Source organism: Trichechus manatus, unplaced genomic scaffold, assembly GCF_000243295.1.
Source record: "Trichechus manatus latirostris isolate Lorelei unplaced genomic scaffold, TriManLat1.0 scaffold00008, whole genome shotgun sequence".
NCBI classification, from domain to species: Eukaryota; Metazoa; Chordata; class Mammalia; order Sirenia; family Trichechidae; genus Trichechus; species Trichechus manatus.
In genome coordinates, this window is record NW_004443944.1 from 33353551 (window position 1) to 33367881 (window position 14331).

Below are 14331 nucleotides of genomic sequence, written 5' to 3' on the forward strand. Positions count from 1 at the left end.
AGAATAACGACAAACTGTCATTAACTGTGCCCAGATCAGAGGGAGCCAGCGATCCTCACTGTCTTATCCTGACCCAGCCGGAGTTGAACAACACTAACATCTGCCCTGTTGACAGGCTGGTGGCTCGTTCAGTGTGGGTTTTGTCCCCTCCAGTAGTCCCTGACCTTGGCAGATTTTTCTCCACTCAGCTCAAAACTGAGATGAAATCAGCCTCAGATGTCAGATTTCTCTGCCTTATCTATACCCAATGACTATTTTTTTTCTTTGTAATTTAAAGGGTGTTCCCCACATACACATTAGCTCATAAATGCAGACACCCTCTCTGATCGTGCAGACAAGAAACTGGTCACTGCTGTTGCTTCTGGGGTGGGAACAAGGTGGATGGGAGCAGATTTGCCTATTATAAATAAAGAACCAAACCAAACCCGTTGCCATCAAGTTGATTCTGACTCATAGCAACTCTATAGGACAGGGTAGAACTACCCCATAGAGTTTCCCAGGAGTGCCTGGTGGATTCCAACTGCAGGCCTTTTGGTTAGCAGGCGTAGCTCCTAGCCACTACGTCACCAGGGTTTCCATTTACAAATAAATACATCAAATTAAAATTTACAGGGTGAATCGTATGGATTATGAATTGTATCTCAATCAAGCTGTTACAATTTACAAAATAAAGTAAGAAAGGATGAAAGAAAGAAGTAAAGAAACAAAGAAAGGAGCAGGGTGTTTGAGCCCTAGGAAAATAACTGTCCCCTGTCCCCACCCAATGCAGGAGACCCAGGCCTTGTGGCCACCTGGCCCCCAGCTCCAGCCCAGCCCCAGTGCCCACCTTCATTCCCAGCTTCAGTCTGGACTCCAACCTTGGTCCCAGTCCTCATCCCAGCCCTGGCCTAGTCCCCAGCTCTAGGTCCAGGTCTAGCCCACCAAATGGTCCCTTGTCCCAGTTCTAATCTAGGCCCCTAGACTCAGCCCCAGCACTTGTCTCAGGCACCAGCCCAAGTCTAGTCCCCAACCCTGGCCCCTAAGCTTGCTTCCAGCCCCAGCTGCTATCCTGGCTCCATGCCAGCGCCCACCTGTTGCGGCCCTGCAGCTGGTGGAGCTCATGGCCCTGCAGCAGCAGCTGCTTCTCCAGCTTGTTGGTGGACAGTGAGGTCTCCAGCAGCTGGATCTCCATGCGTGACGTCTGGTTCAGGACCTGGCCCGGCAAGCAGGGGGGCGGGAGTGACGTAAGCCCTGCAGGAGCAGTCTGCCCACAGCAGCAGCCCACCTGCCCACCGGCCCTGTCGTTCCAGAAACTGAATGACCTCTTTCCCCCACCCAGGATTAGTTCCTGTGCTCGTTCATGCATTCATTCATTTATTCACTCATTCATTGACTTGCAGGCCCTAACTGAACTCATGATCTCTCTAAACTTGCTCTTCCACGCCTTCCTCATCTCCACAAATGGCTGCTGTATTTCTCCCGTGGCTTGGGGCCCCCATCCAATCCTTCAGCGAGTCCGGTCAGCTCCACCTTCCCAATGGGTATCTGAGCACTTCCTCTCCCTCCATGGCTCTCACCCTGGCCCTGGTGTCCTGCGCCAGCCTCCTCACGGGGCTCCCTGCTCCTGCCCTGGCCCTCTATAGTCCATTCCCTACTTGGCAGCCTGGGGGCAGCCTTTTAAAATGTCCGTCCTCTGCTCAGAATTCTCCCGTGGCTCTCATCCTGGCACCAGCAAAGCTCCAGTCCTCACCGTGACCTGTGGGGCCCTGTGATCTGACTCATCGCCCACCGCTCTCCTCCGCACTTGCTCCAGCCACACTGCCTCCTTCATGCCCCTAGAGCCTGCCAGCACGGTCCTACCTCTGGGCTTTTGCACTTTGCTCTTCCCTCTGCCTGGAACAGTCTGCTCCCAGGATGACTGGCTCTAATCCTCCCTTCTCGGTGATGCCTTCCTGGGCCCGCTGTCTAAATTGGAAGCCTCACCCTGGTGCGACTCCCAACACACTCTAGCCATCTCTCTCTCCCATGTTCTTTCTCCTTCACACTAGCACCATCTGACATAATGCATACTTTATCTTGTCCATGTTCTTTGTGCTCAATTAGAAAGTAAGCTCCATGGAGGTAGGAATTTGTGCCTGTCTTGTTTACTGCTACAGACCAGAGCCAGGCATCTCGAACAGTGCCTGGCACATAGCAAGGGTTCAATAGATACATGCCCACTTGTCTTGTGTTTGTTCATCCGTTCACTTCCCAACCCTCCCATTAACTCACGTGTTCCCTCCTTCTCCCCCTCTCTTCTTCCTGCTGCGTCCTCTCTCAGGGCCCTGGGCCCACTGAAATCTTCTTCTGTTAGGTGCTCTCCAGTGAATTTTGACTCATAGTGACCCTATGGGACAGAGTAGAACTGCCCCACAGGGTTTTCTAGGCTGTCATCTCTACAGGAGCAGATGGCCAGGTCTTTCTCCTGCGGAGCTGCTGGGTGAGTTCGAACTGCCAACCTTTTCTATAGCAGCTGAGAGCTTACCTGTTGCACTACCAGCGCTGCTTCACTGAAGTCTGATGACTTGTTAATTCTCCATCTTCCCCAGTGCACTGTGAGCCCTCTGAAGCGGGGGGAGTGGGCCGCTCACCCCCTCACCCGCAGTGCCCAGCACAGAACCAGTCCCCTGAGTAGGTGCTTAGGAAATGTTTTGGGAATGGATGAAGGAAGGCCCAATCCTGGGATTCTACTGTGGCCTGTTGGGCCATGTGGAGGGGTGGAGGGGCCAATAGCTGAAATTGGCTTTGTCTGGAGAGAGGTCTGGGGTGTGTTGAATTAATAGAATGGGAATTTACCGAGTACCTACTCTTTGCAGGCACTGTGCTGGGCACTGGAGTCGCAGAGGCAGAAAAGCCATTCCCAGTGTCCATCCCCTGGGGCTCACGGCCTGGGGGAGACGGCTTGTGACAGAATCATCAGGAAGGGAGCCCAGGCCTTGACCTCCCCAGGGACACGGTCAGAGCAAGATGACTGGGCTGAGGCCTGGGCTGTGAGCTGGCCTGGCCTCCAGCAGCGCCCACCCGCCTGCCCACTGCTCCGCCTTTGTACCTGAGCCTCCACGTCTGTCAGCTTGCGGGTCTGGGCGGTGGTCTGGTTCAAGAGGCTGGTGCCCAGCTCAAGCATGGTGGTCGTCTGATTCTGGACCATGTGCCGCTGGGCCTGTGCCAGCTCCGACCTCAAGTTCATCTGGATGTACCTCTCTAGCTGTGGGGAGATCATGGGCTGGGGTCACAGGGCAGGGCCTGGGGAAGCCTCCTGTCTCCACGTGTCTCCATGGAAGGGCATAGAGCCATCAGGAGGAGAGGTCTCCCTACCTCAGAACAAGCCAGGCCAGGGCACCATTACCTCTCACCTGGGCTATTCCGGTAGCCTCCTCCTTCGCCTCTCTGGCCCTTCCCCTCCACCCCTAGTTGATCCTCCACTTGGCAGCCAGAGGGATCCTGTAAGCCTAAGTCAAGTTACATCCTTCCTTTGTTCAAATTCTTCTCAGGGTTCCCATCTCACTCAGAGGAAAAGCCAAAGTCCTCACCTGTGGCTGCAGGTTCCTCCGTGACCTAGCCTCACTACCACTCTGATTTCCTCCGCGTCTCCCTTGCTCACTCTGCTCCAGACACACTGGCTTTTATGACATTCTTCCAACACAGCAAGCACGCGCCCACCCTAGGGCCTTTGCATACGCAGTTTCCTCTGCCTGGAACACTCTTCCCCCAGATATCCACATGGCTCGCTTCCTCATGTCATTCCAGGTCTCTTCATACCACTTATCACTCCCTGACTTTATACTATACATTTCTCTGTCTATTGTCTGACTCACCCTCTAGAATGTCAGTTCCATGAAGCCAGAGATTTGGTCATGCTCACCATTTTACCTCTGTGTCCAGTACAATGCTTGGTGTATAGTAGGTGCTCAATCCATATTTTTTCAATGAATTGATGGAAAACAGGGAGCAGCAAGGGTTGGAGCACAGTCCCCAATTTCATGCCATCTGCCCAGCTTCCTACGGCTCAGCCACCTCTTCACCGTGTACAAGAGTTTGCAGGTTCATCTGCCAAGCTGCACTTTCTATTTTCTGGCCCCCAGCTTCTCCATTTGCCCAACGGGGTTGCGTCCATCGGCCCCCAAGGGCTCCCCCAGCTCTGATGTTCTGGGACCTGACACGCTAATGTTCATTTTTTTGACAGAGCTGTGTTCTCTCCCAAGATCAGAAGTTGGTCAGGTGAGAAACCAGGATCAAGTTGCAAAGATGAACAGTGTGTTCTCAGGGCTCATTGCAGAGAGCCGCCCCCATCCCCCTCCACTGTGCACATGTGGTGGCCCCTTTCCACCACCCCCACCCATCCAGGGCTCCTTCCCTCTGCCTCCAGTCAGTCTCCAAGGAGGCCAGGAGGCCAGACAGGGCAGCTCCCAGGGCCCCTGGGAAGACCACTAGTGCCCCCAAGGAGAGGTGGTGACCTGGGGGGCAGGCTCAGGGCGGTAAGGGGTGGGGGACTGGGCTCTGGCCACTTCCTCCTTTATCTCGTCTCCCCTCCTCCATCTCATCTGTCAGCCCCCAGCCCTGGATTGCTATTGCAGGGAAAGGTCAAATCCAGGAGGGGGCGCGTGTGAGCGGGGGGACTGGTTTCCAAGGAGAGGCTGGTGGAAACTGCCGACCTTTTGGTTAGCAGCCAGAACACTTAACCACTCTACCACCATGTTACTGCGTGTTCTTATGCTTTTATTTTATGCATTTAAAAGCATTATTCTGAGAAGGGGTCCACAATAGTCACCAGTTGCCATAGGGTCTCTGCCCGAACATGTCAGGACCCTGCCCCAGGCTCCAGCTGGTCCTTGGACTTTCACATCCCCAGGTGCTGCTGGTGCCCAAGTCTCCCTCTCCATTCAGACTTCTCCCCTGGATGTCCCACCAACTCGACACCTCCGTATGGGTCTCCAAAGAGCGCCTCAAGCATAAATGTCCAACATGGTACTCTGGATTCTTCTGCTCCCACCACCCCTGTCCCCACAATTCCCACCGCCAGTTTCTCCCCAAGTGTTTCCCATTTCAGTAAATGATTCTTCCCAGGTCTTAAGCCCCAAACCCAGAACTCATCCTTGACTCTGCTGTTTCTCTCACCCGCCATACTCGATCCACTGTGATCCCTACATGAATCTGTCCACTCCACTCTGCTACGGGTCTGCTAGCTTTTCCCCCCCGCCACGTGGCAGCCGGGATGATCTGAGCCATATGGAAATCAGATACTAACACCCCTGATTTCCACCATAAATATCACATAAGATAGAGGTCGAAGCTCCCAATCTTGCTCGAAACAAACAAGCAAATGCTGAGCACTGTGGCCAAGGGGAGAAATGAATGATTCGTTCTTCCTCCAACCCAGCCTCCCCACCGCCTTCCTAGTCACAGCTTCTCAGGCTCCGTGAAGGCAGGAGGCAGGAAGCAATGAAGCCACTGCTTCTGAGCTTAGAGAATTCAGTTCAAGCCAACAAATGTTTATTGAGCACCTATTATGTGCTGAGCCTGGAGATACATGAGGGACAAGGCAGACCAAGTCTACATCCTCATGGGGCCTGGGGTCTAGTGGGGACACAAAGACATGGCTGTAAAGTTGAAAGAGGGGCTCCACTTTGGAAGGTCAAGGCTGTTTTATTCCCCTCATTTCAATAATGACAGCAGCACGGAGTTCAGAGTCTGGGCTCTGAGCCCCTACCCCTGGGTTTGTATCCTGACTCCTCCATCTTCTAGCTGTGAGATCTTAGGCAAGTTACTTGACCTCTCTGTGCCTCAGTGCCCACTTCCTATGAATACCAATACCTACCTCATGAGGGTTCAGTGAGCTTTTATTTGTAAAGCACTAGAACCATGGCTGGCTCACTACAGGAAATGTTCGGTTATAAAAACGAAGGACTTCTAGAGTAACTACTGTGTCCTGCTTTGTGCCAGGAACCCTCAGGGGATTCAGGAGAGAGGAATCAGGTCCATGGAACTTTCTCCAAAGGAGTTTCCCATCTGCTGGGAGGGTGTTGGGGTGGGGGAAGGGCTTGAGAAACCATAAGGCAGTGGTTCCCAGCCTTGGCTGCTTCTTAGAATCACCTGGGGGAGCTTTATATAGATATCCCTTCCTCCTCCCCATTCTGGTTTAATTTGGGGTAGGCCTTCCTCTACCAGCTCCCAGGGGGATTCTAACGTGTGACTGGCTGGAGCTCACCAGGGTGAATAGGGTAAGCAGAGCTATACTGAGGCTGGTCTCAGACTTTACTTGGGTCACGAACCTTCTGGGACCTGGTGTAAAATGCATACTTCCAGGCCCTGCGATTCTGCTCCAGGCTGTCAAACAGAAAGTTCATTCCTGAGATGAGACCCTCCCAGGCATCTCCCAAGACTCTCAGTTGCAGACAGACAAATAATTGAGGCCCAGGAAGTAACCATGACTTGCCCAAGGTCACCACCTGGCAGGGGCTTCTCCAGGTCTGCAGAGCTTCGCTGGGGACTCTAGGTGACCTAAGGTCATCTCGATTGCCTGGAGCCCCCTAAGCAGACCAACTGTCCCCCACTTGTCCTGTGGCTGCAAGTGGCCGGGTGGGGCAGAGGCCACCCACAGCTGGGGTGCATCACCCAATTTGCCACGCTCGCCCACCAGCACAGGCCTGGGGTGGATAATCTGGGCCAGATGGGTCCAGTTTGGCCGGGCTGGGGCTCTGGCAACTACTGTCAACCTGTGTGGTGGGGTTGGGTCTGGCCCAGGCAACAGCTGGAGGGGCTGGGCAGGAGCCCAGCAGAGGAACTGACCCAGGATGGGGTCTGCGGGTCTCCAGCCCCTCACCCACCCCAGGATTGGAACTGCCCCTCCTCTGTTGCCTTCACACTGGCAAATTCACAGAGTTGAGGTGGGAAGCGGGGCCTGACCAGTCAACCACCCCAAAGAGGCTGAGCTTTGGCCCCTGGGCTACTGCCCCCCTCTCTTCTGTCCTGGGTTCAAGTTCTGGCTCTGCTCTATGCTGTTTGTGGACCTTGGAGAGTCACTACATTTCTCTGGGCCTCACTTGACAAACTTGTGACATGGGGACACTAAACCCTGCTCTTTGTGGGGGAGAGGGCATTTGAAAAGGGCCCTGAAGGGGAGAGAGTTGTGACAGGCGGGGGCTGGGGGAGGGAGGAGGGAGGATGTTCCTCAACATCAGACAAGAGATAAGTATCTGTGGCTGAGTGTTCTCAGTGGCCAAGGCGATCTGCTTGAGTCCAGTTTTCTCTTGCGTAATTAAATACAAACAAACAGAAACAAAGAAAGAAAAACAGCTTCCACTGGTGAAGGGGTCATCTTGATCCCTCCATCCCCTGGGATGAATGGGAATGAACTACTGGTGCATGCAACAATGTAGATGGATCGCAAATACATTACGCTGAGTGAAAGAAGGCAGACACAAAAGCCTACATACTTTACGACTCCATTTTTGTGACTTTCTGGAAAAGATAGAAATGTAGGGGCGGCAATCAGATCCATGGTTGCCAGGGACTGGGAGTAGGGGTGGGGATTGACAGCAAAGAGACACAGAAGAACCTCCTGGGGTGATGGAATGTCCTATGCCCTGATTGTGGTGGTGGCTGCATGATTATATGTTTGTCAAAACTTACAGAACTGTTCATTAAAGGGATGAATTTTACCGTATATGAATTATACCTCAATAAAAAAGCCAAGAGCACAGGTTCTATAAAATGTCCCGTATATAAATATGAATTATAATATTAAATGTTTCTTCAAACTCATCCCTTCTCCCTCTGAGCTTCATTCACTTATTGATTCAAGAATTATTTCTTGAGCACCTACTATGTGCTAGGCTGTGTATTAGATACTAGGGAATTAAGAATGAACAAAACTGGCATGTTTTCTGATTCCAGAGCACTTCCACTAAAGAAGTCAGTTAAATTCCAATAGTGATGAGTGTTAAGAGGAAAATAAGGTAAGGTGGTGAGTGGAGTTGAGGGCAAGTTTAGCCAGAGTGGAAGGTAAAGTCTCACCAAAGGGGTCATCTGAGCTGAGAGGATGAGGGGGAGCCTGCTGTGAGGGAGCCTGGAGGATGGGGATTTCAGGTGGAGGGAAAGGCATGTGCAAAGGCCCTGAGGTGGGAGTGCGTCTGGTGTATTTGAGGATTGAAAAGAAGATCAGGAACAATGATATGCCCTGCCATGGAAATCGGTGCCTGTGGTTTATGTCTGGGAAAAGCATTTTGTCAACTGCAGACAAAAGCCAGCGCAGAACTCTTAATGCCTTGGAGTTGATGGTCCTGGGTTCAGATGGCAGCTTTCAGTTCACTGGCTATGTGACCTCGGGCAGGTGTCTACCTGTCAAGCCTCTCTTCTAAAATTGAGATAATCATAGCTTCTACCGTCTGGGTCGTAGGGAGGATTCCTGAGATGATCCTCGTAGAAGGCCTGGTGCACGGTTAAGTAATTGATACATATAGGCTTCTAAATTCTGACATGTCTGTGTCATGGGATACTACACAGCAGCTGAAAAGAATGAGATCGAGCTTCAGCAGGGTGCTGATCTGAAAGGCGCCCCAGACACATGTTGAATGAAAAAAGCAAGATGCAAACCATTACTTACAGGGAGGGCCCATCTGTGTGCAAGAAAGATCCGAACGATGTCTTTTTACATGTACGCAGTTAAAGGGCTAGAAGGCACAACTAATAACAGAGTGATTTGCTTCAGGGAAGAGAAGAGTGTATACTGTTATGATTAATATACTATTTAAAAACCAGTATGTAAACTAGGTACTCTTAACTGATGTCCCTGGGCCCCTGAGGAATCTATGCATAGAATTCAGGGAATCTGTGGACATGGATGGACAAAAAAATTCCATTCCCCACTTCCCCCTGATCTAAAACTGAAACGAGCTTTTCCCACAGTGATGACTATAGGCCACAGACTATACTGGGTGTGCGACTATAGGTGGCCGCCCCTTGTCTGTCAGTTTGTCGTACTGTGGTGGTTTTCCTGTTGCTAAGATACCGGAGGCTATGACTCTGGCATTTCAAATACCAGCAGGGTCACCCACGATGGACAGGCTTTAGCAGAGCTTCCAGACTAAGACAGGCTAGGAAGAAAGGCTTGGCGATGCACTTCCGAAGATTAGCCGGTGAAAAGCCTGTGGATCACAACAGAACATTGGAAGGGTGCTAGAAGATGAATCCCTTAGGTTGGAAGGCACTCAGAATACACGGTGGCCACAACACTGGACTCAAGCATCCCTGTGATTGTGAGGATGGCACAGGACCGGACAACGTTTTGTTCTGCTGTACATGGGGTCGCCATAAGTTGGAGTCGAGTTGAATGCAACTAACAACAAATATTACTACTAAAATTAGTTTTGCCTACAGTGCTGAGTAGGTCCTGGAGTGGTGTAAACAGTATGCTTAACTACTAACCTAAAGCAGTGCTGAGGAAGAAAGGCCTGGTGATCTGCTTTTGTAAAGATTACGGCCAAGAAAATCCTATGGAGCAGTTCTACTCTGTAACACACGGGCTCACCATGAGTTGGAATTGACTCAGCAGCAATGGGTTTGGTTTGGTTTTTTGCTTACAGTGCTCAATGTAGGCCACAAACTATTTGGTGCACCACTATAGGTGTGTTAGCTGGTTGTCACCAGAAGAAACCAGATATTCTCATGTCACATTACAGTGGTCGGGGACCTCTCCAAGATATCGTTTATACTCATCACAACCTCAAAATGATGGAAGCCTCTAGCTCCACCACTAAAAAAAAAGCCCAAACCTGTTGCTATCGAGTTGATTCCCACTCCCAGTGACCCTATAGGACAGAGTAGAACTGTCCCATAGGGTTTCCAAAGCTGTAATCCTTATGGAAGCAGACTGCCACACCTTTTGGCTGTTGAGTTTGAACCACTGACCTTTTGGTTTGCAGTTGAGTGCTCAGCCACTGCGCCAATCCACCACTAGATGTTGTTATTTGATGTATTAATACAGAAGCCATATATAACTATCACAAACTTCTTTTTAAAAATATTTTATCTGTATTTCAAGATAATTTGTTTCCTTTGTAAATCTATGAATTTAATTTTATGACTTAAAAAGTATTCTTCTAGAGAGGGTCTAGAACTTCACCAGAGCCAGAGGGAGCCAGGGCACAGGGAAAGTTAAGACCCCTCACTGCCTCTTCCACGCGGCAAGAGCTCAGGGGCTTTCCTTGCCTTTTCTTCTGATGCCTGGAAGGGTGTCTGACAAATTGCAGGTCCTCTGTGGATACTTGTTAAATTAAATGAATGAATTGTATTGTCCCCTGAAAGAAACAGCTTTGGAATATACTACACTGTGTAGCTCCATGATGCAGCCACTGGGAGATGTAATAGCAGGAAAAGGAAGAATTGCATCTACAGGAAAAATAAATCTCAGCTGGGGCTGCCTCGTGGCTTGTCACTTCCGGCCTTTGTGCCTCCATTTCCCCATCTATAAGGTGGGGTGAGAACAGTGCCCACTTTCAGGGGGTTGCAGTGAGGAATAATAAATGTGGAGATCACAATAAAGGGTCTTGCTGATAGAAACCCTTGTAACCTCTCTGGCTGAGGATGCTGGGGAATCAAGGAAGGCCAGCAGGGGTGGAGGCCAGCATAGTGTCCACCCCCAGTAATCACAGTCAGACAGAGTTGTGCTGGACAGATGTCTGGGGTCCCCATGACATTTGTGGGGGCCTTTGGGAGCCAAGGGCATCTCTACACAGTGTCCAGCTCTTCCCAAAACTGGGGGACCTCATGAGGAGGTCTTGTCTGCCCAGGAGGGTGGGGGCTGACCCCCTTGGTGGGAGGGATGCTGGAGGAGGGTGAGGACCAGCAGCAATTCCTTCAGCGGCTGGCAAGGCTTCCAGCATCAGAACTTTAGGCTCTGGGTTCAAACCCCTACTTCTCTGCTAACTGGCCATGGGACCTCAGCTGAGTGTCCTCTCTCCGAGCTTCAGTTTCCTCATCTGTCAAATGGGGGGCCCTAATCTCCCCTTTCAGGCTTGTTGTGAAGAATCAACGGGGCCCCTGGGCAAAGAACCAGGATGGTGCCTGGCACATAGCAGGCGCTCAGCAAACATCGTAGTTCTCCCGGCCATTGCCCCTTGAGAGGTTCTGGAAGCTTCCCCTTGCTTTAACACTACTTTTTTTCTGCAGGCCTGGAGAAGGCCCTGTTCATTTGTAGCCTTGACTCTTTCCAGCTATGTGGTCTCTTTGAGCCTCAATTTCCTTATCTGTAAAACGGGGACAGTCATAGTGCCTATCTCGTGGGATTGTCATGAGGGTTAAATGACATTGTGGGTGTAAATGAGACCGCGGCTGGCACATGGCGGGTGCACAGTGACTTTAACTGTTAGTATCGTTGCTGCTGTTAAACTGCCTGAGGCTGGGGCTGGTGCACCCTGGGACGTGGGAGGCTCTGTTCTAGAGCATTTGTCCTGACCTCTGGTCCTTCTGCCCTTTGCTGGTGGGGCTTTACCAGTCAAATTCCTCAGACAAGGAGTGAGAGTGGATTCAAATCCAGGTCTGCCAGTTTTGGAGGCTGGAAGGTCAGGCCTGGTGAGGCAGAAGGGTCAGGGCAGGGGCCAAGGAGGTGGAAATGGAGTCTTCCCCCAGCCCGCCCCAGTGCAGGACCAGGGCTCAGCACTCCAGCCAGTGAGCCCAGAGGGTGGGGGTTCTGCCTGTTAACCACGTTCCTGGGTCCCTGGCCCCAGGCTTGTTTCTGAACCTGACCAAAAATGAAGCAGAGATTTCGGTTTCAGGGCACGTGTTAAGGTCAAGGAAGGCCAGGGACTTCTCCCCAAACTGCCTCTTACAAAATCGCAGGGAGGCAGAGAGGAGAGGGATGGTGTGAGCACTGCACAGGGAGTCAAGAGACCCCAACTTCTGGTCCCAGCTCTGCCTGCCTGAGCTGCACAACTTTAGCCAAAGGACTTCATCATACAGTGTTATGGATTGAATTATGTCCCCCAAAATAGGTGTTGTAAGTTCTAACTTCTATGCCTGGGGTTGTTGGAGCCCTGGTGGCGCAGTGGTTAAGAGCTCAGCTGCTAACCAAAAGGTCTGCGGTTAGAATCCACCAGCTGCTCCTTGAAAACCCTATGGGCAGTTCTACTCTGTCCTATATAGTCACTATGAGTCAGAATCGAGTAGACAGCAACGAGTTTTGTTTTGGTATGCTTGTGGCTATAATCCCATTTGGGAACTGGTTGTCTTTGTTATGCTAATGAGGCAGGAATAGAGTAGGGTATATCGTGAGTCAATCTCTTTTGAGATATAAAAGAGATTAAACAAGCATGCAAAGCAGAGACAGGGAAAAGTGATGTTAAGCCACATGAAATTTGCCCAGAAGCAGAAGCTCAAAGAGACAAGGGTCTTCATCCAGAGTTGACAGAGAAAGAAAGCCTTCCCCTAGAGCTGGCACTCTGTATTCAGACTTCCAGCCTCCTAAACTGTGAGAAAATAAATTTCTGTTTGTTAAAGCCACCCATTTGTGGTATTTCTGTTATAGCAGCACTAGATAACTAAGACAGATTTGGTACCAGATGAGTGGGATGCTGCTCTAACAGGTACTTGCAATGTGGACGTGGTTTTGGAATTGGGTAATGGATGGAGGCTGGAAGAGTTTTAAGGTGCTTAATAGTAAAAGCCTAAATTGCCTCAAAGAGACTGTTGGTAGAATTATGGACATCAAAGGCAATTCTGGTGAGGGTTCACAAGGAAGTGAGGAGAGCTATAGGGAAAGTCTCTATTACAGAATACATACAGTGCCAGCAACAGAATGTTGCTAGAAATGTGGACATTAAATGTGCTTCTGGTGAGGCTTTAAAACAAAATGATGAACATGTGGTTGGACAATGGAGGAAGGGCGACGGTTTTTATGCAGTGGCAAAGAACTTGTCTGAATTACGTTCAAATATTTGGTAGAAGGTAGAACTTGTAAGTGATGAACTTGGATATCTGGCTGATGAGATTTCTAAGCAAGGTCTTAAAGGAGCTGTGTGGTTTTTCCTTGCCACTTGTAAAATGTAAGAGGAAAGAGATGAACTTAAAAATGAACTATGCAAAATGAAAACAAAACTTAAAAATTGGAAAATTCTGTTGTACAAACTGGAATTTGCACCAAGGACATGGTTACATAATCTTTTGTTAAAGAGATTAAGCCTGTGACTAATGAATCTAACCAACTACCACAGCAGAAAACCCATCAGCTTAGACTAAAGGGGACAGAGAAACAATGAAAGGAAAGAATGCTGTCTGCCTCTTGGAATTCTACAAGCAGGAAACAGGCCAAAGAAGCTACATTTGTTGTCCTCCAAGAAAAGAAAAGGACCATCCCTGGATGGTTGGAGATCAGCAGAACTGTTGAAAGGAGCATGGGAAGCAGGGCCTTCTTGGTTTCAAAGGGTGGGGCCATGCTCTCCTGGATCTCAAAGCGGGGGACCACAGCCTGCAAGGTTTCAGAGTCGAATCTTCGCCAACTCGTTTCTGGAGTGTGGGAAAGTAAACTTCTGCTTGTTAAAGCCACCCATTTGTAGCATTCTGTTATAGCAGCACTAGATAACTAAGACATACAGGAAAATCCATCCTTACAGTTGTTCATGCCCAGCCCCTAGGACTGGCCCTCCACTTCTACCTCTCTTGTACCCCACATTCAATCTGTGGACTCTACCTTCAGATTGCATCCAGAATCTGACCACTTCTCCCCACCTTCCTCTCCCACCCTAGTCATAGGCATCATCTCCAGGTAGATTAGTAGCCTCATCGCTGCTCTCTCAGCTTCTGTCCTTGCCTCCCCTCTAACCCCCATCCATGCTCTACATGGTAGCTACAGAGATTCTGGTAAACCTAAGTTAGATTGTGTCACTGTCTGTACAAAACCCTTCCAAGGCTCCCATGCGACTGTGAGTGAACCATGCTTCTTTGTGAATTCCTTTCTGGGAGGAAATATTCTTTGCTTTGGAAACAGGTAAATCTGCCTCAATGAGTGTCATGGTTTGAATTGTGTCCTCCAAAAAATGTGTGTATCAATTTGGCTAGGCCATGATTCCTGGCACTGTGTGATTTTTCTGTATGTTGTAAACCTGCCTCTATGATGTCATGAGGGAGGACGGGTGGCAGTTGTGTTAGTGAGGCAGGACCTGATCTGCAAGCCTGGATTGTGTTCTGAGGCAATCTCTTGAGATATAAAAGACAGAAGTGAGCAGTGAGACAGGGGGACCTCATACCATCAAGAAAGCAGTGCCAGGAGCAGAGCACGTCCTTTGGACCGGGGTCCCTGTGCAGAGAAGCTCCTAGTCTGGG

The 14331-nt window shown here is 50.2% G+C and overlaps 1 protein-coding gene across 1 annotated transcript in view; it reads right to left on the reverse strand.

The window, feature by feature from the left end:
• The window catches only part of ANGPT4 (angiopoietin 4), a 47001-nt gene that overhangs the window by 16345 nt on the left and 16325 nt on the right, over positions 1-14331 (reverse strand). Inside the window, exons 3-4 of the mRNA XM_012559261.2 lie at positions 3068-3223; positions 1071-1192 (exon numbers count right to left, since the gene is read on the reverse strand). Of these exons, the coding sequence (XP_012414715.2) occupies positions 1071-1192; positions 3068-3223 (278 nt within the window). The remainder of the gene's footprint in view (positions 1-1070; positions 1193-3067; positions 3224-14331) is intronic.